Source organism: Scleropages formosus, chromosome 8 (assembly GCF_900964775.1).
Source record: "Scleropages formosus chromosome 8, fSclFor1.1, whole genome shotgun sequence".
NCBI classification, from domain to species: Eukaryota; Metazoa; Chordata; class Actinopteri; order Osteoglossiformes; family Osteoglossidae; genus Scleropages; species Scleropages formosus.
Genome location: NC_041813.1, coordinates 14,564,031 through 14,586,907, shown reverse-complemented (window position 1 = coordinate 14,586,907; position 22,877 = coordinate 14,564,031). Strand labels below are relative to the sequence as shown.

At 41.5% G+C, this 22,877-nt stretch overlaps 1 protein-coding gene across 2 annotated transcripts in view; it reads right to left on the bottom strand.

Moving 5' to 3' along the window:
* The window catches only part of slc4a7 (solute carrier family 4 member 7), a 52,722-nt gene that overhangs the window by 16,871 nt on the left and 12,974 nt on the right, over window positions 1-22,877 (bottom strand). For both annotated transcript variants that reach the window (XM_018754748.2, XM_018754749.2), the window contains exons 4-12: window positions 14,673-14,811; window positions 14,208-14,368; window positions 13,239-13,427; window positions 12,314-12,429; window positions 9,045-9,202; window positions 7,812-7,899; window positions 7,506-7,652; window positions 5,877-5,980; window positions 1,815-1,989 (exon numbers count right to left, since the gene is read on the bottom strand). In XM_018754748.2, coding sequence (XP_018610264.2) covers window positions 1,815-1,989; window positions 5,877-5,980; window positions 7,506-7,652; window positions 7,812-7,899; window positions 9,045-9,202; window positions 12,314-12,429; window positions 13,239-13,427; window positions 14,208-14,368; window positions 14,673-14,811 — 1,277 coding nt within the window. The remainder of the gene's footprint in view (window positions 1-1,814; window positions 1,990-5,876; window positions 5,981-7,505; window positions 7,653-7,811; window positions 7,900-9,044; window positions 9,203-12,313; window positions 12,430-13,238; window positions 13,428-14,207; window positions 14,369-14,672; window positions 14,812-22,877) is intronic.

Here is a 22,877-nt window from a genome sequence, read left to right as displayed (position 1 = left end):
TGCTTATATTCCACAGCTATGCTTACTGCTCATGTCTTGTAATGCAGACATCTTTTGTCCAATCACGTGTCTTTATGTATCATGATATTCAGGGATGTTCTTTAATGTATGGGGTTATCTAAGTCTTTTGATGTTGTTTGTCCTCTGTATACAGGCAGTCCCCGAGTTATGAACGTGCGCCCTACGTACAACCCATAGTTACAAACCACACCCTTACTGAACGGAAGTGAATTTTTTTTGTCACCCTTAAGTAACGATCAAATGAAAACTTCATAATTAAGCCTATTACATAAAAAATTTGAGTTACATACAAATGGGCGTTACTTTCAGACTGTCACGTCCACGCCCACAGCACAAGCACCTGACTCCGCACTAACTCACGAGTAATCACTCACCATATAAAGACCCTCTTCAGCTCCCGTACCCCTGCGGAATCTCGTCAGGGACAACCGCCCTTTCCCGTGACACTTCGTTCACAAGCATCGCTAGCTCTTCGTTCACGTCCTCTGGTCTTTGACTCTTCACTTCGTTTCCCGACCACGTCCATGGATCCTCGTTCCTGTCCTGTTCGCCATTCGACCGACCCTTCGCTACATCTCCTGACCTCGTCCATGGATCTTCGCTCTGACCCTGACTGCCGATCAACCGACCCTTCGCCTGTCCCCGACACCGGAAACTTGCCTCATCCCTCATCTCCGGACAAACAACGCTGCACTTGGGTTCAGCCATCCTGGCTCCCTGTGTTCCGCGTGACAGAGACATGCATCAATTCAATTCAATTTATTTTATAGAGCACTCTTCTCACGCAGTGACAGTCAATGAAAACATTGCGCGTCTACAGTGGTTCGTCGGTGGGGCGCTTGAGCCTAAGGAAGGACATACTTTGTTCTTTTCAGTCAGACCATGTTGCTGTTAAGTGTCTTGTGTGTTGCTGTATTTGGCTTTAATTTTTTTGTTTTTACCCTCCTAACCATGGCACCAAAGCATAAATGTGATGCAAGTGATGGTGATGCATCCAAGAAAATGAAAACGATCACAACTGAAACTAAAGCGGAAATAATAGTGATCAGAAAAAGGTGAAACGCCAACGAACACTGGAAAAGTGAAAAAGTTTCTTTAATGTCTTGCCCACACACACTCTGAGTCCTCTGCTCATCATGACAGTAGTAACATTTATTATCTCTTTCCACACTCTATTATAAATACTGTAGTTACGTTTTTTATTATTATTATTACATTATATAATTATTACTGTATTGTTATATTAAAGATGTTTTAGTGTATCTGGAAGTGTTTCTTCAGTGTTTTTTATGCATAGAAAGGAACACGATATGCGATATCGTAAGAAACAGGTGACGAACTGACGTTCGATACCCACCACACCTTACTGTTCCGACTTAAGTCAAAATCCGACAAAGACAGACTGAGAAACGGAACTCGTTTAATCAGGAGACTGCCTGTATATACAGTATATTTACCTCAAAGTTGTACATATCTTGAAGAATGCTTTGGGCTGGAATTTATTTCAATATTGCATTTATCTGCAGCTGTGAGTACAGTACTACTCATACATTAATATTCTTAATATTATGAACAACCACCTCAGAGTCAAATGATGACTCAGCACAGTCATACCACAGTGAAAGAACATGAAACAATCTGCAAGCAGATGGTGCAATTTTGTTTCTTCACAGTATTCCAAAACAATACTGCTTTGCTCATCGAACAAAGAATTCAAGCCTCCACTTCTTCAACCATAATCTAATAGCAACAGACAGAAAACTCAGCAGAGCTAAGGGATGGAAAATACTTACAATGTTACCCTTGGTAGCCTCCCCCAGAAGCCCTCCAAAGGTGATGACAGGGGACATGCAAGCGCAGTAGAGGAAGAGGATGGAGGCCAGGCACTGCAGGCTGAGGGCATGCTTCAAGTCACTCAGGTAGAATGGGGCCTTACGTTTCACGTCCAACACCAGACCCCCAAAGATTCTGGGCACATGAAGCGAAGATCTTACAGCAGTGTCCACAGATGACATGTATGTACAGCTGCAGATGCTGTACCTTCACATAGCTAAGGTCTGTAGTCATCTTTATACCCTTGCACAGGCGTCTCTCGCATAACAAGCAGAATTCATTTCTGAAAATCTGCTTGAGGCTAATTTTCCTGAAACAAACTCTTACCATTAATTTAAAATTGTGTTTGAGAGCCACTAAAATTTCATTAACTTTTCCCAAACAAGCAAAATCTTGCCTTGTTCAATAAACAGGGAATATCTCATTCAAAACCAAGATGCATTCTTCTAATAAGGAAAATGACTCATAATCCTTCTAAGCTCGGCAATCAATAATATTGTAAACTATTATTTACAATGTATGAATAACAAATCAAATTAAAGCTGCAATGAGACTGTCTTTTAAGGAAATTCTAGGAATTTTACCACTTTAAGTTTTATTCTGACAGGTAAGCTTTCCTTTGTCTTTTCAACACACAGTATACAAGAACTTTCTTCAAAACTTTTTTTGGTTTTAGGACTCATTATTATGGTAGATGATGGTCCTTACATCATGATAAACAGATATGTTTGCAATCAGGTATGCGGTGTGATGCATAAAATGTGTGGTCACAATTATGATAAAGCATATTTAATTTTGTCAATGCATTCTTTCATTTTTATCTTGATCTATATATTTGGGTAAACACGCAGTGTTGAATTCTGTCTTCCAAAGCTCATAATCCATATATATGGAGATTTAATATCACCAGTGGGATGGCTGTGACGGTGGTTGGCACCCTGGGAAGCTATGAGCGACAGAAGAAAGTACTTCCAATCAGTCCGAATGGGAAACCATTGTCCCGTGTCTCATTTTAAACCTATTCAACATTACCTTTTAGTGTGTTCTCCCACCAGACACCTGTATGAATTGCTACAAGTCAACTGAGATGAATAGGAGAAGCCATACCGCACACTGGATGCTGCCTGCCATAACCAAGTTCAAGGTTTATTGTCTTAAGTACAAGTACCGTGTACAAGTACCATGAAATTCTTGAGTGCATCGCCACAAACTATGAACAAAAAAACAATATATAATACAGCACAAAACAAAACAATAACAATAAATAATGCCAATAACAAGAATAAATAACAGTAACAATAAATAACAGACAGCCAGAGTACTTAAAACTGAGAATACTTACAAGTGACAGTGTAAGTAATGTGCTGATGTGCTTGGAGGGAACAGTCCAACTCTAGTTACAAAACGTGGGACATTGGTGGGTGTTGTACGTTCTTACAGCAGTGGGGTAAAATCTGTTCCTGCACCTAGCAGTGCAGGTTCGAATAGACCTAAGCCACTTTCCAGATTGCAGAAAAGTGAAAAGTGCCTGTGTGATGACTGATCTTTCATGATGCGCATTGTCTTTCTGAGACAGCGTGTGGCGTGGATGTCCTGTACTGCTGGTAGCTGTGTGCCGATAATTTACTGAGCTGTTTTGACCACCCTCTGTAGGGCTTTTTTGTCCTATATGGAGCAGCTGCCACACCAGGACTCCACAGCACACCTGTAGAAAGTGGTGAGCACTGTAGTCGACATCCTGTCTTTCTTCAGACACCTGAGGAAGTGGAGACGTTGTTGGGCCTTTTTGATGATCGATTCTCTGTGCTCAGTCCATGCGAGTTTCGCAGTGAGAGTGACCTCTAGAAACCTGAAGCTGTTGACCCTCTCTACAATGTCCCCTCCTATGTGGATGGGTGCATGAACCGTATCCTGTTTCCTGAAGTCAATCACCAGCTCCTTAGTTCTACTGATATTGAGAAACAGGTTGTTGTCCTGGCACCACTCTGCCAGAAACCTCATATCCTCTGTGTAGGCCGTGTCATCATTGTTGGCGATCAGACCCACAATGGTGGTATCGTCAGCAAACTTTATGATGGTGTTTAAGCTGAATCCAGTTGTACAATGTGGCACTCGGTCCCAGACCTAGTAGTTTGTGGATCGCTTGGTCAGAATGACAGCGTTGAATGCTGAGCTATAGTCCACAAATAACAGCCTTGCATAGCAGTTTTTATTGTCCAGGTGAGCCAGAGTGGTGTGAAATGTGTGTGATATGGCATCTTCAGTGGATCTGTTGTGGTGGTAGACAAACTGCAGTGGGTCCAAAGTGTCTGGGATCATGCTCTTAATGTGTCCCAGCACCAGCTTCTCAAAGCATTTCACTACAATGGGGAGTCAGTGCCACTAGGCGATAGTCATTAAGGCAGCTCACTTTATTTTTCATAGGAATGGGGATAATGGTGGTGTTTTTGAAACAGGTAGGTAAAGTCGAGTTTTTTAAGGAGCTGTTAAATATGTCCGTGAAGACAGTAGCCAGCTGCTCACTGCACATTTTTAAAACTCGTCCTGAAATTCCATTCTGACAAGCAGCTTTGTGGATGTTGACTCGGCTAAAAGTTTTCCTCACTTCTGCCACAGAGCTGGTGAAACTGAAGTCATGCAGTGCTGTGGGACCTCGTACTGGAGGGTCTTTGTTAGCAAGCTCGAAATGGCTGTAAAACACATTCAGATCGTCAGGGAGAGATGCACCGGCACCTGTCAATGTCTGCGTCTATGGTTTATAATTTGTTAGAGTTTGGATGCCCTGCCACAACCAAAGTGCGTCTTGAGTGCAGTTAAACTCTTGATTCTACCTTCCTGCTGTATTCCTGTTTCGTGTTGGCGATGGCTTTCCGGAGCTCGTACTTACATTTTTTTGTATGCGCCCATGCCTCTGGACTGAAACATGCAGGTACACGCACGGATCTTATTTCGGATTTCAAGGGTAATCCACAGTTTCTGGTTAGGGAATGGGCAAACTGTTTTATGGGGTATGCAGACACTTACACAGTACCGGATGAAGTCCGTGATCACTGTGGCATACTTGTCCAGATTGGAGGATGAGTTTCTGAACATGTCCCAGTCCATGGAGTCAAGGCAGTCCTTGAGCCTTTCCTCCGCTTCTGGTGTCCAGTGCTGCACTGTATGCGTCACAGACTCCTCTCGCTTGAGTTTCTGCTTGTATACCAGGAGCAGCAGAATCGAGGCGTGATCTGACTGCCCGAGGTGCGTATGCAGTAGGAAACAGTATGCTCCTTTATGCAAAGTGTAGCAGTGGTCGAGGGTGTTTGAGCCTCTGGTGGGGCAGGAGATGTGCTGGTGGTATTTTGGGTACACATTCCTTAAGTCGGCTTGGTTAAAGTCACCAGAGATAATGAACAGGCCATTGAGGTACTTGTTCTCGTATTTAGTGACGACGTGGTACATGACTCGTGAGTATCATTTCTCATAATATCAGCAGTCATTATGCAGGGGAAGAATGTATTTGGTTTATAACAACTTTGATAGTAGCATTTATACCAGTGCAAACTGGTAGTTTCTGGCTGGTATGTGGTTGTGATGCAGAACTTGAAGGGCTCTGGAGAGCATGAGCTCCTTCCTATGAATGTCTGTAACCCTTACATAAAAGGCTGCTGAACCATGCCAGCCACTGACACCACAATGTTTCTCTAATACTCTCTCACGTTTGAGTCTTTGAAGACTTGCAGAACGTATCATTGTTGTCTTGAACCAAAGTTCACTCCCAGCTCACCAGTGCCGGATCATTAAGGTCACTTTTTGTTTTTTCACGGTCAATTTTAGCTTTTATTAAGAAGAGGTTAGAAAGACAGGCTACCAATGTGGGCCAACACAGGAGCCCTTCTCATAGTTTGTGAGCAATGCCCTCCATGTGATACAGAGATGGGATGGCCAGTAGACCCTAAAATGCTAATCTCACCCCCTCTCTCCCTCCTCCTCAGTCCTGGAAAATGTAAACTTAGCTATGTAAAAGTTGGAGTACTGACCGTCCTGTTCGCTGGAGCTCTGGTCCAGTGTGGTGTTCCACCTCCTTCACAGTATCTAAGGCACTGGCTGAGCCATGAGACTGCAAGGGCATCTTCCTTTTCTCCTGGGGGTTACAGGGCCATGTCAGTTAGGGCCAAGTTCATCCACAGTACTGTCCCTCATGGGGAGTTTAGGTACACACACACACATTTTCAGAACTGCTTGTCCCATACGGGGTCACGGGGAACCGGAGCCCACCCGGCAACACAGGGCGTAAGGCCAGAGGGGGAGGGGACACACCCAGGACGGGACGCCAGTCTGTCACAAGGCACCCCAAGCGGGACTCGAACCCCAGACCCACTGGAGAGCAGGACTGCGGTCCAACCCACTGCGCCACCGCACCCCTCTGAGTTTAGGTACAGTCTCAGCTTATCCCATCAGACCAGTTTTATTGCCACTCCAAAGACCAGATGTTACCATGTTTTCATGGGGGCCCCACCTGACATTTCTCATAAGAATGCAAAGTCCCAGAACATTTACTTAGTTGTTTAACAAACTTTCTCCAAAGCAGTTTACAATGTTAAGTTACATAAAGCTGTTCATCCATTTATGCAGCTGGGTAATTTTACTGGAGTAATTCCAGAGTATGTTAATTGTTCACAGGTATTACAGGTGGAGGTGAGATTTGAACTAGCAACATTGAAAGCTGAAAGCAGTGGCTGTAACCACTAAACTACGAGCTTGCCCTGGAAAAAAAAAATGTGTGCTGCAATGCTTCAAACACTCAAATGTGGCAGAGTACTAGGGAAACAGCATGGTATCAATGGCTGGCCTGGCTCAGCAACCTTTTATGTGAGGTTTTAGCAGACATCCATAGGAATAACAGCTCTGGAGAACACAAGCTCCAAGTTCTGTATCAAGGAACATAGAGGGACATGATCTGAACATAGAGGACTTGAGCAAGTCTGTGTTCTGGCTTCCAGGCCCTCAGAACTGTGTCTACAGTAAAGTGGTGATGGACTTTTTAGCTTTCCTTGTATCTTTTTATTATTCTGCTTAAAACACACCTTGCTGGTCTGTGTGATATTTTCACCACACTGTAGAAACAACCTAAAAAGTGCCAATCAATGCACCTTTGTTACTTCTAATTTTAGATAACTGAATGTATGAGAGTGAAAATGAGTGACCCATTGTAAGTAGTGTATCTAGCAGTGTAAGTCACCTTGGTGAATAAGGTGTGTAGGCTGACAACGCTACATAGTATCCACTGGAAGCTGCTTTGGAGAAAAGTGTCTCCTAAAAAAGTAAATGTAATGTAAAAGACGACTAAGGCTGATTACCATGTTTTGGTAATGTGACTGAGAAGAAATAGGACACTGTACCAGGGTCTGCTTGGAGCAGATTTCTATGCTGAAGAGAACAGCAGTTGTCTGATAATAACATCTGCAGATAAACTTCGTGCAAATAAAATATCTTGAGTTTTACTGTGCCTCATCGAGTCTCCAAACCAGGAATCATCTGAACCCGAGTGCTGTCCATCTCGTCTGTGAATGGAACCGTGGCCCATGAGCCCTACGCAAACACTAAGAGCCCCAGAGTAAAATGTGCCTAACCAAAGAAGGAGTAATGACACTGTTGTTGAGACTAACCTGAGATGGGACACTCTTTGGGGGTTCGATACGTATCTTAGGATCCCATTCCCCTGGAGGCAACACAGTCACCTGGTCCAGGAACTCATCTATCCCAGACAAGAGGTCATTTCGGTCTTTGGCTTTGTATGCAACATCGTGAAAAATCTGTGAAGAAATGTGATACAGGGCATCTTGAGTAAGATCCCATTCAAGATGTTGCATTTTCAGCAACTGAACTGCATTAAATTGGAGAGACCTAAAAAAAAGTTAAATTTAAACATATACACAGTGGAGACCTGGTGGAAGTGGAGACCTATAGCTCACCTCATCTGTCATCAGTGTTGCTATGGACCTGCCAATCTCATGGTACTGAGGCCCTTTGCCAAAGGGGCCAAGCAGCAGGAACAAAAACCTGTCCGGAATGAAGAACCCAAAATACAGAAAGCTGCCCTTAGCTGAAGAAACCATTATATCTTTGAAAAAAAACACAAAAATTCAGTTTCAGTAACAACATTAAATTACCAATTCCCATGTGTTCACGTTTACTATTCGTATCATATTTATCAAACCAGTCCAACCTTGGAAAAATGGACTATGCAGCAGCGTCCAGTACTCCAAAAAATCTGTTGTTCCTGACACTTCGTATTTTCATGTACTATATATATATATATATATATATATATATATATATATATATATACACACACACACACACACACACACACACACACACACACATATACACACACACATACAAACATGTATATACAATGTTTTACTATATGAACACGTAAATAAATATGCACATCGAATGTATGTTCCAGGAAAAAAAACGCAAGTCAAACAAAAGAAAGCACAATGGATTATACTAACTGCAAAACACATGTAAACAACAGCCTGCTTTCAAATTCTGGGAGAGAGAGGCACTGATAATTCTCATATGTACATTTATATGTATGTGTGTATGTATTGATACATTTCAATTTATTCATATAGCAGATGCTTTTCTCCAAAGTGAGAAAAGCATCTGGTAAGAAGTGATTCACAATGCTAGGTACACAACCTAGAGTCACTCATCTATACACCAGAGCAAGACATACACACAATGGGCAATTTTTGAGTCATCAATTAACTCGTAACACAAGTCTTTGGACTGTGGGAGGAAGAAAGACCACTGGGAAGAAACCTATGTGAAAATGGGAAGAACCTGTGAATCTACATTCTCTCACATCACCCAGGTGCTATGAGACAACAGCACTGCTCGCTGTGCCATCGAGCTGCTCTACAATTTTTTCTGAAAAAACTTTAATGAAAAAACAAAAAAGGTGCTAAAAAATGACTGATTGGGCACCCACCAAGATAAATTCCCTGTATGTGTAAATTTACTCGGCCAATAGTGTCACTGCCATTTTACACAGTATGTTTCTGAAGACAAAATGATTATTTGCAGCCAGGGATACTGCTGAGCTGGTGATGGCCAACAGGTACTATCGCAGGGCAAAGCAGTGCCTGAGCCATGGAGAATAAAACACTGAGCGCAGAGCAAGCGAGTGCTACCTGGTGGGCACTGGCACCTCTGTAAGGCCTGTAAGGAGGACTGCAGGCGAAAGGCGGACAAAGGCAACAATAGGCTTCTCCAGAAAGTCCACCTCGCCCACCAGCACATTTGAGGCCTCAGCACCTGCTGGGATCTTCTTCATGAAATTCATGTCCACCTGCAGCCAAAAGACAGGAGAGCAGAGTTGACAGAGTAAACTCCCACAAGATAAAGGGTTTGATTTAAAAGCCAAACAGAACTGAAAGGTTAGAGACATGGGGAGGGGTGAACACAGGAGCAGCAACACTGCTGCCAAGTAATTGCATAAAAACGGATACATTTTTGGCTGAACATGGGGAGCCCTACACATGGGCAGTAACAGCACTGGAGACTAAGCAACACGTACATACATAATTAAATTTTACATAAATTATCAGAAAGACAAAAAATACAACAAATACATCTGAAGGGACAATTACAGGCAGTTCCCAGGTTACAAACAGCTGAATTACATAAAACCCATGGTTATGAACCACCCCCCGCTACCCCTTAAAGCCTACTATTTTAAAAATTTGAGTTAGATACGATTCGTAATAATGAACAGATATCAACGACACGCATCAAAACATTGTGTGTCCACAGCAGTTCATCAGCTTGTGGGCGCGTGAACCTGAGTTAGGACTAAGACTTCCTTCTTTTCAGTCAGACTGTCACGCCCATGACCTTGCCCCGAACGTGTGTACCTGCCTGAAATCAGAGCAGCAGGGTATAAAGAAGCTGCACCTGCACACCCTAGTTGAGGAATCTCATTTGAAAAACCCATCTATCCAGTGCTTGAATGAACCTAATACAACCTACCCATTGTTTCAAGTCCCTTAGTTCTTCTCAATCCCTCATTCCTGTTTCTGACATCCACAGCTCCGGACACTTGCATTGCCTCCTCGACTACGACATCAGATTCTCCCCAAAACCTACATTTGTGCATGAACCAACCCACGCCTGTCCCTGACTACGAATATTGCCTGCTCCCTTGTGTACTGACAATAAAGACTGTCAAACATGAGCAAACTCATGGAGTTGGAGAGAGGGTTTGGTGGGAAGGGTCAGAAATGGTTGGACTTGGCCTAAGTCATTCCTACTTCTGTGATGGATGGCTGTGGTCCCCAGAGGTTTACTCTACCCTGTATTCCTGGCTGGGCGCTTCATCATTATACAATGTCATTAATGACTTTACTGTATGCTATATTTGACATATTTGATTATATTATTTTTTACTTTTGATCTTACCATTTTAGATTAAGCTAATAGTTTAATGTATACACAGAATCCTCAACTTTCAAACACAGTTGAGCCATGAAGTCATTTCTAAACACAGTTTGAAGTAAATCAAACCACTAAGCCTCAATCAACAATTGCTTAACACATGTTCAGTTGACATACAAATGGTTTATTCACAGATGAAATTCTGTAAATACCTCAGATAAAGCAATGATTAATTTGCTGTAGAACTTACTCCAATTTCATCAACCACTTCAGTTATGAAGGGCCACTGTTTTACAATTAATTTAAAATGACAGACAATAAAAATACTGTCAGTATATTTACTGATGGTATAATAGAACAATAATAATACTAGTAACATTATAATTTGTCTCTATTATAAATAATGTAGTTACATTTCTTATCATCATTAGATTGTGTTATTATTACTGCATTATTATGTTTAAGATGTTTTAGTGTATCTGGAAGTGTTTCTTTAATTTTTTTTATGCATACAAAGGTACACTATATACTAAGACAAACATTTGACTAACGTTAGATACCCACCATAACTAATTGTTCCAATTCGCGTTAAAATCAGACTTAAAGACAGACTGAGGACACGGAACTCATTTGTAATTTGGAGACTACCTGTACAGTGGTAATTGCTGAATGTTTTATCCCATAAACCTGTACAAAATTCCACATCTTGTCACTGATCATGACCACAAGCTCTAAACTGTACTGAACTGAGTAGAATTAATTTGATCTCACATCCCACTTATTTTACTGCCGAATAATGTCTGGATGTAGAAATGCCGGTGACAGTTGCTGGGCAATAAATTTCTGAAACTAAAGAAAAAAAAAATCTCTATTTTCAAAAATTTATAAAACCAAGATCCAGCATGGCATCTTATGTAAATATGTGTTGTAAATGATGCTTTTGTCATTTGCTTCACTGTCTTCCCAATACAGCAACATGCAAGGAAAATTACTGTATTTTACAGCATAGTGGCACAGTGAGTAGCACTGCTGTCTCACAGCGCCTGGGTGATGTGAGAAATCATGGGTTTAATCCCCACTCAGTCTGTGTGGAGTTTACAGGTTCTCCCCATATCTGCGTGCATTTCCTCTGGGTGCCCCGGTTTCCTCCTACAGTCCAAAGACATGTTGTTCAGGTTCACCAATAATGTGTGAGTGACAGAGAGAGTGTGTCCCACTGATTTATACATGTGTCCCACTGATTTATACATGAGTAACTCACTGTAGGTAGTTTATTTAGCACTGTAAGTGACTTTGGGTGAATAAGGTGTGGGCTGATAACACTAGTGTTCATTGGAAGTCACTTTGGAGAAAAGCGTCTGCTGAAGGAAGTAACATAACGTACCGTAATTGTATACAGACGCTCCTCGACTAACGATGGGGTTACATTCTGATAATCCCATTGTAAGTGGAAAAATCGGAAGTTGAAAAAGAATACAATACTGCACCTACCAAACATCATAGCCTAGCCTAGCTTAAATATACTCAGAACACTTACTGTAGCCTACAACTGGGCAAATTTAAGCAGGAGACACACATGGGAATTTAGTAGACATGACGGGATGCGAAAACATAAAATAAAAAAAACTTTCAACACAGTATTTGTTGTTTACACTCGTTCGCATGTTTGCTACAGAGACTGCTAGCATAGTTGAGTGGATGTTGCAGCTCGCTGCCATCGCCCAGCATTGAGAGAGTATAGTACTGCATATCGCAAGCGTGGCAACAGATCGAAATTCAAACCTCGAAGTACAGATTACACCGAATGCGTATCGCTATCGTACCATCATAACTTTGAAAAATCGTAAGTCAAACTATTGTAACTAGAGGAGCACCTGCATTCTGTAATAATCAATTAATAAATAGAAAGATAAGAATAAATACATAAGGATAACAGAGCCAAATAATCCCCTAAAGTGCCAGCAGTTAGTGGAATGGGAGGGATGAAAAATGTCCACAGTAACACTAATGACAGTTTTGGATTTACCTTGCTGAAATCCACAGTGCTGTTCTCTCGGCTGTTACCCCCTATATTACCACGAGTTTCACTGGGTTTGCCATTTTCCAGGTTCCCTGGGGCAGAGTTCTGGGATGCCAAGTGACCTGAGGGCACAACAGTGGTGGTGGGGAGGGAAGCGTTTCCTGTGAAATCTCAATTTCTGCAAACCCACAAACCTAAGTGTCAAAAGTCCATTTCAAATATAATTCAGAACACCCTGAAATCAGAAATTGTATCAAATATTTCACCATGCTTTCCACCTGTAGACTTGCCAGGGAAACTGCCCTGCTTATGTGGTTCCAGAGAGTATTGCACAGTGTAGAAATTCATGATCACACTGAGCAGCACACAAAAAGCTCAAACATACTGCAACATGTATGTAGGCAGTAGTCAGGGCCAAGGCTCTGAAACACACACACACACACACACACACACAAAAACAAAGGCAGCACAAGCACTCAAGAGAACACACAACACAGCATGCAAAACCTGTCAGACTACACACAACACACCCCAGACACCCAGGAGAGATGTGGCAGAGCTGGGTGGGCAGGCGATTGGAGCACTGTGACTTGCACCTTCATGGTACACTTGAGGCAGAACACCAATGGCACAGGAGGGTGAGGTGGGAGTGAGAGAGAACCTCCCCTGATAGGAACAACAGCAGCAAAATAACAGGAGGGAGGAGACGCTGGTGATGGGCAGACAGGACATAAAGGCAGACAAGTACTGTCAAGAAACCAAATTATACATATGAAGGAGCACAAAACAGCTGGGAATGACAACAGAGGTAGAAGATTAACAACTGCAACCAATTTTAGGAAGTCTCTGTGGCATGATGGGGAAACATCAAGCAGTCTCTCACACACACGTCACAAACGTACAAAAGCATACAAAAAACAAGGGGTCTCACCATTGCGATCAAGCAGGTGTGGGTCTGAGTACTTCTTGCCCATATCGGCGAAGGAGCGCACCAGTGGGATGCGGTTGCTCAACTTCTTCTCATTCTGGTGGTGATGGCGCTTGAGCATGGCCTCCCGTACCTTCTCCCGCAGCAAATTATCGAGCTGCGCAGATGCCACCATGTTGTCGATCACCATGTCTGCAACATTATGCAAGTATGATTACTGCTGCTCATTTAGCCAATGCCTTTGACCGAAGCAACTTGCAATGCTGGGTTTGCAGAATTAGATTATTTATGCAGATACACAGCTGGATATTCCTGTTGGAGCCATTCAAGATACTGCAGGAGGAGTGGGATTCAAACTGGGGACTTTCAGACTGCAAGGCAGTTACACTGAACTTGACCAACTCTCAGCGCTTCAGAAACATCAACCTCAGAAATTTAATAAAATCTCATGTGCAGCCATTAAAGCCCTGGTTTGTTAATTCAATAAAAACATAAAAGTCAGTACAGATATAACCAAATCAAACATTCTCACCCACAAACACAAAGAGATCATCAAAAAATTTTCCTGATGTCATGCTTCTCCTTTGGTCCGGTTCGTTGTTTCCCCGCCCCCCTCTCTTGTTTCTTATCTTTGCTCCATTGCTACTGCATTCCTGACAATGTGCCATATCAAATTCTATTATCTGCTATCTTCCCTTTTTTCTGTTACTAAAGATTCCTGAGTATAACATCTTTTTTGTATCTCCATACTTATATGTTACACACTGTATTGTAACACACACTGTTTGGGATGGATTGAGTTATTCAATGTGTGTCAGTTTGCTTTATACTCACTACATGCTTGTGTGTGTTTGGCATGTGCATAGTTAAAAATTTAATTTAAAAAAAAAAGGACATGCCCTGCCTAACGTGGAGACAAATACCGGCCCACAGCACATAGAAAGAAACACAGAAGTGTGCACACTTGGGTACCTGCAATCTCTTCAATGGAGTCGGCTCGCATGTCAAGCATGACTGTTCCGCTGAGGATGCAGCTGCGCAGCTCAAACAGGCTGTGCAGGGAGAGTGTGGCCACGTAGGGTTTGCTCCAGCGCTCGCCACCATCCTCTACATCCTCCTCGAACTTCAACCACCTGCAGGTCACGTACAGGGCACATCAGGGTTTCACAGATACACCCATAAACCAGGAGCTGTAATGCATACTATAGACATGCAGGCATATACATCCAATCATACAGCTTGCCTATATAACAGACATGCTAGATATAAGCCCTTCAAACACAGCAACAAACATGGAAGTAAAAAGAGGGGGAAAAAAAATACAGTAGTAGAAAATACTACTGTGATGATAAATGGGCCATTCCCCATGCACAGCTGTCCATTCGTGGCACCGGGCATTTGTTGATGTCATCAGTCCTGCTCCGGTGTGACCCTCACCTGGCTGTCTCTTTCCACTCATAGGCATGACCATCACGGAAACACAGCTCATCCAGCTCGGTAAAGAGGTCATGCGGGATGTGTTCTTCATCATCATCCTCTGTGCCGAGGATGAACTGCACCCGCTGGGATGGGGTGTCTATGCGCACGAGACACAATAGATAGCAAGTCAACAAGGGAAAGGAAGTACAAAGGGGACACCTGACCCATGAGTCTCTCCAGTTTTTGTATCAAGCTCTACACATTTACACTGAGCTGACATTTTTCTCCAAAGTGACTTACAAAGTCAAGCTACCTACAACTATTTACCTATTCATACAACTGGGTAATTTTACTGGAGCAAATTTACCCTGCTCAAGGGTACTACAGCAGTAGGTGAGATTTGAACCGGTGACCTTCAGATCCAAAGGCAGCAACCACAGTAACCACATGTCAACTAACTTCACAGAGAACCTAAGTAATAATTGTCAGGGTTCCCTTACACAATCAGTGTAATTTGTTCTTGAATGTATGTTCCTAAAACGAGAAGAACTGACATAAAAAGAGCTTTGTTCATTTAAATGGGAAATAGACAGGGCCTCCTGGTATGTAATGGAGTAGGGTGGAAGTGAGGAGCTCTGCTGATACATTACATTAATATGGTCACCTGAACCTTCAAAAGTTAATTAAGTAGGGACTAAGTGTAATATAACTACCTTAAGGCTTAACATTAACATTCTGATATGAAGAAAAATCTATGGAAGGGGAACATGAAACAAATTCAAAAAACTCTAACTCCTTTCGCAGTCGACAGTTCAAAGATGGCGGATAACGTGGCGGAGACCTCTCAGGATACCACACCGAAGAATACACTCTCTCTTCGGACTTTAAGAGAGGAATTACAGGTATCTATGGAAGCGATGCTGACGCAATTAAGCCAAAATGGCGACATCGTTTGTTGATATTAAAGAAAACATCCCTGCTCCACGCGAGGAAATGAAAGCATAAATTCGTGCTATACGTGATGAACTAGCCGGTGAGCTAGCACATCTTCGCTCGGCACACGCAGAGATCGTTAATGTCGAAGAAATGGGAAACACAGTCAGTGAAACGATGGATAGAGTAACGGCGCTGGAACAAGCACAACAATCAATCGCTAAAGAATGTAAGAAGTTACAGGATAAATGCCTGGATTTAGAAAACAGAAGCCGGAGATAAAACCTACGTCTCGTGGGTATCAAAGAGGGAGTTGAAGGTGGAAACATGATCAGATTCCTGACAGATTTCTTCCCTGAGGTGCTTGGTGCTGAGAACTTTGACTCTCCGGTGATAATAGACAGAGCGCATCGCACTCTAGCGCTGAGGCCGACCGGGGAGGGGAGACCCCGTACTATACTTGTTCGCCTGCATTACTACGCGGACAAACTCAAGATACTGGTTCTCGGAAAGGCGAGAGGCAAACTCACATACAGAGGGGCCCAGGTACATATTTTCCGACATGAGCCCAGAAGTTAGCAAGATGACCGCAGCTTTTAATCCGGTGAAAAGAAAACTCCGCGATGCCAATGTCACTTACAGCCTATTCTACCCAGTCAGACTTGTCATCACTGTGGACGGCGTTAGGCACTCCTTTGATTCTCCGCAAGCGGCCGAAGAATTCTTCAACCAGAAGTTTACTAAAACGAGCTGAATTCCATGCAAGTAACATGAATGTCACTCATGTTATACATATATATAATAATATTTATATATAGTCTGATAGATTTGGGTATATTTTGATAAGTATTTGTTGATGCAAGGTATTATTTATGTATCGAGAACTGAACGAATACAAGTGAACATTACTAAACTGCAGGAGCTCAGGTTTATGATTATGTTAAACTGACACGGATGAAAAATATTATTTTTAGTTAAGTTTCCTTTGTGGTTATTTGCTCTTGCTTTATGGCTAAATTTAATAGCTGATTGAGGTTCAGATGTCTAAAATTGATAAATATCAGAGAGGAGCGAAGAGAATTTTATTTGGTTGTTGTTTAGTTTACTCTCTCTCTCCTTAAGCTGTAGAGAATAGCAATGAGTTTTTTGGTAAACACGTTATTCCCCTGCTACTTGTTTGGGAGGTGGCAGGGGGTAGAGTGGGTAAATGTTAATGTTAAAAGAGTTTAGAGTTCTTATAGGGTTGAATTTTATTGTATGTGTATGTATTTATCAGGGTTTTTTTTTTTCTAACTTCTCTTTGGGGGACACAAGGATATTCATTCATTTATTCTACCCTCTACCATTATAGAATGTTGTTAGAAACATAAGGGGATCAGGAACTTTGAAGACACTCGATAAGACGAATGTGCAGTTTGTCACCTGGAATTGTAAAGGCCTGAATGGGGTTGTGAAGAGAGGCAATATACTGGCTCATCTCGAGAAGCTGGGGGCAGATGTTGCCTTTTTGCAAGAGACACACCTTAAAAATCAAGCACATAAGCAACTATATAGAAATTGGGTTGGCCAAGTGTTTCATTCAAACTTTAATTCCAAGTCACGTGGAGTAGTTATCATAATAAAAAAAATATCCCTTTTATCACTTCAGATATAATTTCGGACCCGAATGGCAGATACATTATCGCAACTGGAAAACTTTATAATACTCCTATAACTTTGGCAAATATCTATGCCCCCAACTACGATGATGAGAACTTTATAAGGTCAATATTAGCAATTCTTCCTAACCTTCATAGCCATAACCTAATTCTAGCAGGAGATTTTAATTTGGTGATGGACCCAGTATTGGACAGATCACACACACACACACACACACACACACATTTTCAGAACCGCTTGTCCCATACGGGGTCACGGGGAACCGGAGCCTACCCGATAACACAGGGCGTAAGGCCAGAGGGGGAGGGGACACACCCAGGACGGGACGCCAGTCCGTCGCAAGGCACCCCAAGCGGGACTCGAACCCCAGACCCACCGGACAGCAGGACCGAGGTCCAACCCACTGCGCCACCACACCCCCTTTTGGACAGATCATCGAGTAGGCAACAACATGTGTCTAAGTCAGCCAAATTGATCCAGAACTTTTTGAAATCGGCAAATATAATAGACATTTGGAGACATTCGCACCCAGTTCAGAAAAAAAATTCCTTCTTCTCACAGTCACACAATTCTTATTCTAGGATAGATTTCTTTTTTTTGGATTCTAAATTGCTTTCGTCAGTGAATTATATTGATTATGATGCTTTTGTTTTATTGGATCACGCCCCATTAAAATTACACCTAACCTTCTCTTATAGATATACTTTCAGAACCTGGCGAATGGATAATAGTATATTATCAAATGAAGCACATGTTGAGTTTATAAGGTCCCAAATAGAGTTATACTTACAAATTAATAGAACTCCAGGAGTTTCTAAAAGCACGTTGTGGGAAGCTCTGAAAGCCTACTTACGTGGTCAAATTATTTCTCTTCTTGCTTATCGGACTAAGATACAGAAAGAGGAAAGACAAAAATTAATAGACCGAATTTCAGAAATCGACCACCAGTGTGCAATGTTCCCTACTACTGAACTTCTGACAAAAAGGATAACATTGCAAACGGAATTTAATCTTTTATCGTCGGCCGAGACTGTTAAACTAATAAATCGCTCCAGACATAAATATTATGAATATGGGGACAAAATAGGAAAATATTTGGCCCATCAGATAAGAATTTCTGAGACATCAAAATTAATAAGGGAAATCCGCACTGATTCTGGTTGTATAACAAAAGACCAATTAGAAATTAATCAAGTATTTAAGCAATTTTATGTTAAACTGTATTCAACTGAGTCAACAAAAGATGTCAAACTCTTGGATGACTTCTTTAATAATTTAGATATCCCTTCCATTTGTGAAGGAGATAGGAAGTTATTGGAGGAACCTATTACTCTGGACGAGGTTAAATTTGCTATAGGTAGTTTACAATCCTCAAAGGCACCTGGTCCAGATGGGTATACACCTGAATTTTACAAGATGTTTCTTGCAGATATTGCCTCTCTCCTTCTAGATGTGTTTAATGAATCTTTAGAGAAGGGTCTTCTTCCAGCTACATTTTACCAAGCGTCAATTTCTTTATTACATAAACAAGGAAAGGACCCACTTGATCCAGCCTCATACAGACCGGTAAGTCTGCTAAACGTAGACAACAAAATATTAGCTAAAATAATGGCTATTAGGTTAGAAAAAGTGCTCCCAACAATAATTCATGAAGATCAGACAGGCTTCATTAAAAATCGACAAATAGCTCATAATATCCGTAGATTATTTGATATAACGGGGGTGCGGTGGCGCAGTGGGTTGGACCACGGTCCTGCTTTCCGGTGGGTCTGGGGTTCGAGTCCCGCTTGGGGTGCCTTGCGACGGACTGGCATCCCGTCCTGGGTGTGTCCCCTCCCCCTCCGGCCTTACGCCCTGTGTTACCGGGTAGGCTCCGGTTCCCCATGACCCCGTATGGGACAAGCGGTTCTGAAAGTGTGTGTGTGTGTGTGTGTGTGTGTGTGTGTGTGTGTATTTGATATAATATACTCCTCTCATTCAAGATGTTATTCCGAGGTACTTATTTCTTTGGATGCAGAAAAGGCCTCTGACAGGGTCGAGTGGGATTATCTCTTCTCGGCCCTGTCAAGGTTTGGCTTTGGCCCAACGTTTATTTCATGGATAAAGCTTCTGTATGTATCACCTATGTTGTCAGTACAGACAAATAATGTCAGGTCAGACTACTTTGTGTTAACTTGCTCTATTAGACAAGGTTGCCCATTATCTCCAATGCTTTTTGCGTTAGCAATTGAGCCTTTGGCAATCTGTCTGCGAGGCTCCACTGTTTATAGTGGGGTTACTCGAGGTGGGGGGGAGCACAAGGTATCTTTATACGCGGACGACTTATTATTATATATTTCTGACCCGTCTAAGTCTATTCCTGGGATAGTCTCTGCTTTAAAAACATTTGGACAAATATCAGGGTACAAACTTAATATGGGAAAAAAAGTGTACTATTTCCAATTAACAACTTGGCTGACGAAAATTCTTTTGAAACCTTGCCCTTTAAAACTTCAACTCAGTTTAAATACTTAGGGATCAATGTCACTAAAGTCTTTGCAGATTTATACAAAGAAAATTTTTCGAAATTACTGGATCAAACAATACGGGATTTGCAAAGATAGTCTCATATTCCCATCTTGTTAGTAGGAAGAATTAATATAATAAAAATGACTATCCTCCCTAAGTTTTTATTTTTATTTCAATGTATACCAATATATTTAAAGAAATATTTTCTTAATGATGTAGATAAAATCATTTCAGAATTTATTTGGAATAGAAAGATTCCTAGAATAAGGAAGGTTTTTTGCAGAGGCCCAAATCAAAAGGAGGAATGGGATTGCCAAATTTTCAGTTTTATTACTGGGCGAGTAATAGAAGAATGATGGCCTACTGGCTACAAAAACAACCCCAATTATGGGTAAACTTAGAAGGAGCATGCTGTTATCCTCTTCACTTTCAGCTCTACTGTTTTCGCCTTTACCTACTACACGTTTTGATCCATTGGATAATCCAGTGGTTTTGCACACACTCAGGATTTGGTCTCAGATTCTAGGGTTTTTCGGTTGGCAAGCTGGTTCTCTCCAAAGCCCTATTACTAAAAATCATTTATTTGCTCCCTCATTTAAAAATACTATATTTGATGATTGGGTTGGAAAAGGAATTTATAGCTTTTCAGACATGTTTACTGACAAAGTATTTCCATCATTTGAACAGCTACAAAGCAAATACAACATACCTCGGTCAAACTTTTTTAAATATTTACAGGTACAAAGTTTTATTATACAAAATAATCCATTATACCCCAACTTGCCAAATCAATCTGTAATGGAATTGATACTGACACGTGATCCTCACAAGAAAGGGGGTATTTCATATATATATGAAACGCTATTCCAGCTGAGGCGCAGTGGGTTGGACCACAGTCCTGCTCTCCAGTGGGTCTGGGGTTTGAGTCCCGCTTGGGGTGCCTTGCGATGGACTGGCGTCCCGTCCTGGGTGTGTCCCCTCCCCTTCCGGCCCTGCGCCCTGTGTTACCGGGTGGGCTCCGGTTCCCCGCGACCCCGTATGGGACAAGCGGTTCCGAAAATGTGTGTGTGTGTGTGTGTGTGTGTGTGTGTGTGTGTGTGTGTGTATTTCAGCTGACAAGTATACCAACTTTAGAACACTTAAAGTCTTCCTGGGAGGAAGATTTGGGTGTAGAAATTGCAGAAGAGCAGTGGGAGGCAGCCCTTAAACAGATTCATAGCTCATCGGTGTGTGCTAGACACGGTCTCTTACAATTCAAAATAATACATCGTTTACGCTGGTCTAAACAAAAACTGAACAGGATATTTCCAGATATAGATCCTTCATGTGACCGTTGTGGGCTTGCGCCAGCTTCATTGACCCATATGTTCTGGAGCTGCCCTAAATTGTCAGCATACTGGAAAGGTGTTTTTCTGACACTGTCAAGAATATTGCAAAGGCCTATTGATCTAGACCCTTTGGCGGCGATTCTAGGTATAGTAGAATCCGGGATAGTAAAAAACAGTGCTGAACACAGTATGGTCTCACTTGTCAATTTACTAGCATGGAGATTAATATTATTAAATTGGAAACATAAATCTGCCCCTACACATATAAATTTAATGAGAGAGGTTATGAAGTATTTGGAGCCAGAGAAAATTAGGTTCTCCTTGAAAAAGAAAGAAGAAAAATTTTTATAGAATTTGGCAACCCTTCATAGATTATTTTAAGGAGATTAATTCTACAGGTGACAGCTCAACAACACAACCCCTTAATATACAGTGATCAAAGTAAGAAGTGGATTTAATGAATATATGAGGTATTTAATAGCCTAATGCCCCCTGCCATTCATTACTATTTTTATTATTATGATTATTTTTTATTTATTTCCCTTTTTTTTTTCCTTCCTCCTTGGACATTTTTTTAACCTGTAAAGGTGACTAATATCGGGAAAGTTTATGGATTTTGCAATATAAATTGCTTTCTCATAGATTGTCAATTATGCAGGCTACTCTGATAAATTTAGCTGTTTTTGTTGAATAAAGAACAGGTTCAGGAAGGAGGGATGCTGACACTACTATGTACAAGGAGAGGGTTTTTTTTTTTTTTTTTTTAAGATTATTTTGTGCATGGTTATGGATGTGTTGGTTTATGTGTTGTGATGTTTTGATATATTTGATAAAAAATTAATAAATAAAGTTTTTAAAAAAAATAAATGGGAAATAGACATACTATGTTCCAGAGACACAAAACGGTCCCCTGCCACATCACACACAAAAAATTCGTACCTTAGTTAAACACTGCAATTAATCCTATTTAAAACCAAGTCTAGCATATAAAAACTGTTCAGGACACCTTTAAATGCAGGCTTAACAATCGCTTGTACACAAGTAAACACATATGGACGAAGAGTTCTTAATATAAGCACTCTATGTTTAGTTTGTATTTTCGTACTGTGGCAGAGACAGTAGTGTGGCGGTTAGGGACAAAAAGTTGTAACTTAGGTTGTCTGCTGAATTCCCAATCCTGTCACTGCTGTACTGCTTTTGAGGAAAAGTTTCATCCCAACCTCTAGTATAAATACACAACTGTTTAAACAGGTTAAAAATTGCAATGAAACACAAGTAAATTAATAAATTAATTTGTTGATTTTCCTTTCATTATGGGCCTCAGTACCTTCTTCAAAATCAGATTCTTCTGAATCAGTGCTTGATTGCTGATGATCACTGACATCTGTCATCTTCTGTGCCAAACTTAGGTTAAGTGAAACTTGAGTGGCTCTAGCAATGGATGCAACTGAAATGCTAAACACAGCAATAAGCATGCAATAATATCATAAGGTCCTGTGAACTGCAAGTCAAATCCTGATTTTCAAATTGTTAAAATCTGAAAAATGTGTGTTTCAGAATCAAAATGAATTTGTCTTTCAGAGTCTATTCAGCGGGCAGGACCACACAATGGATTCTCTTCAGGACACATGATTCCTTGTGCCCAGCAGGATACTTCTTTGCACACCACACACCCTTTCAGCTGTAGAGATTGCCAGCGGAGGGCAGCTGAAATTAATCAGGTGAACAAACCACTGCACAGTGGATGTGACTAAGGTATGCACACATACACATACAAAGTTAGTATGAGTACATT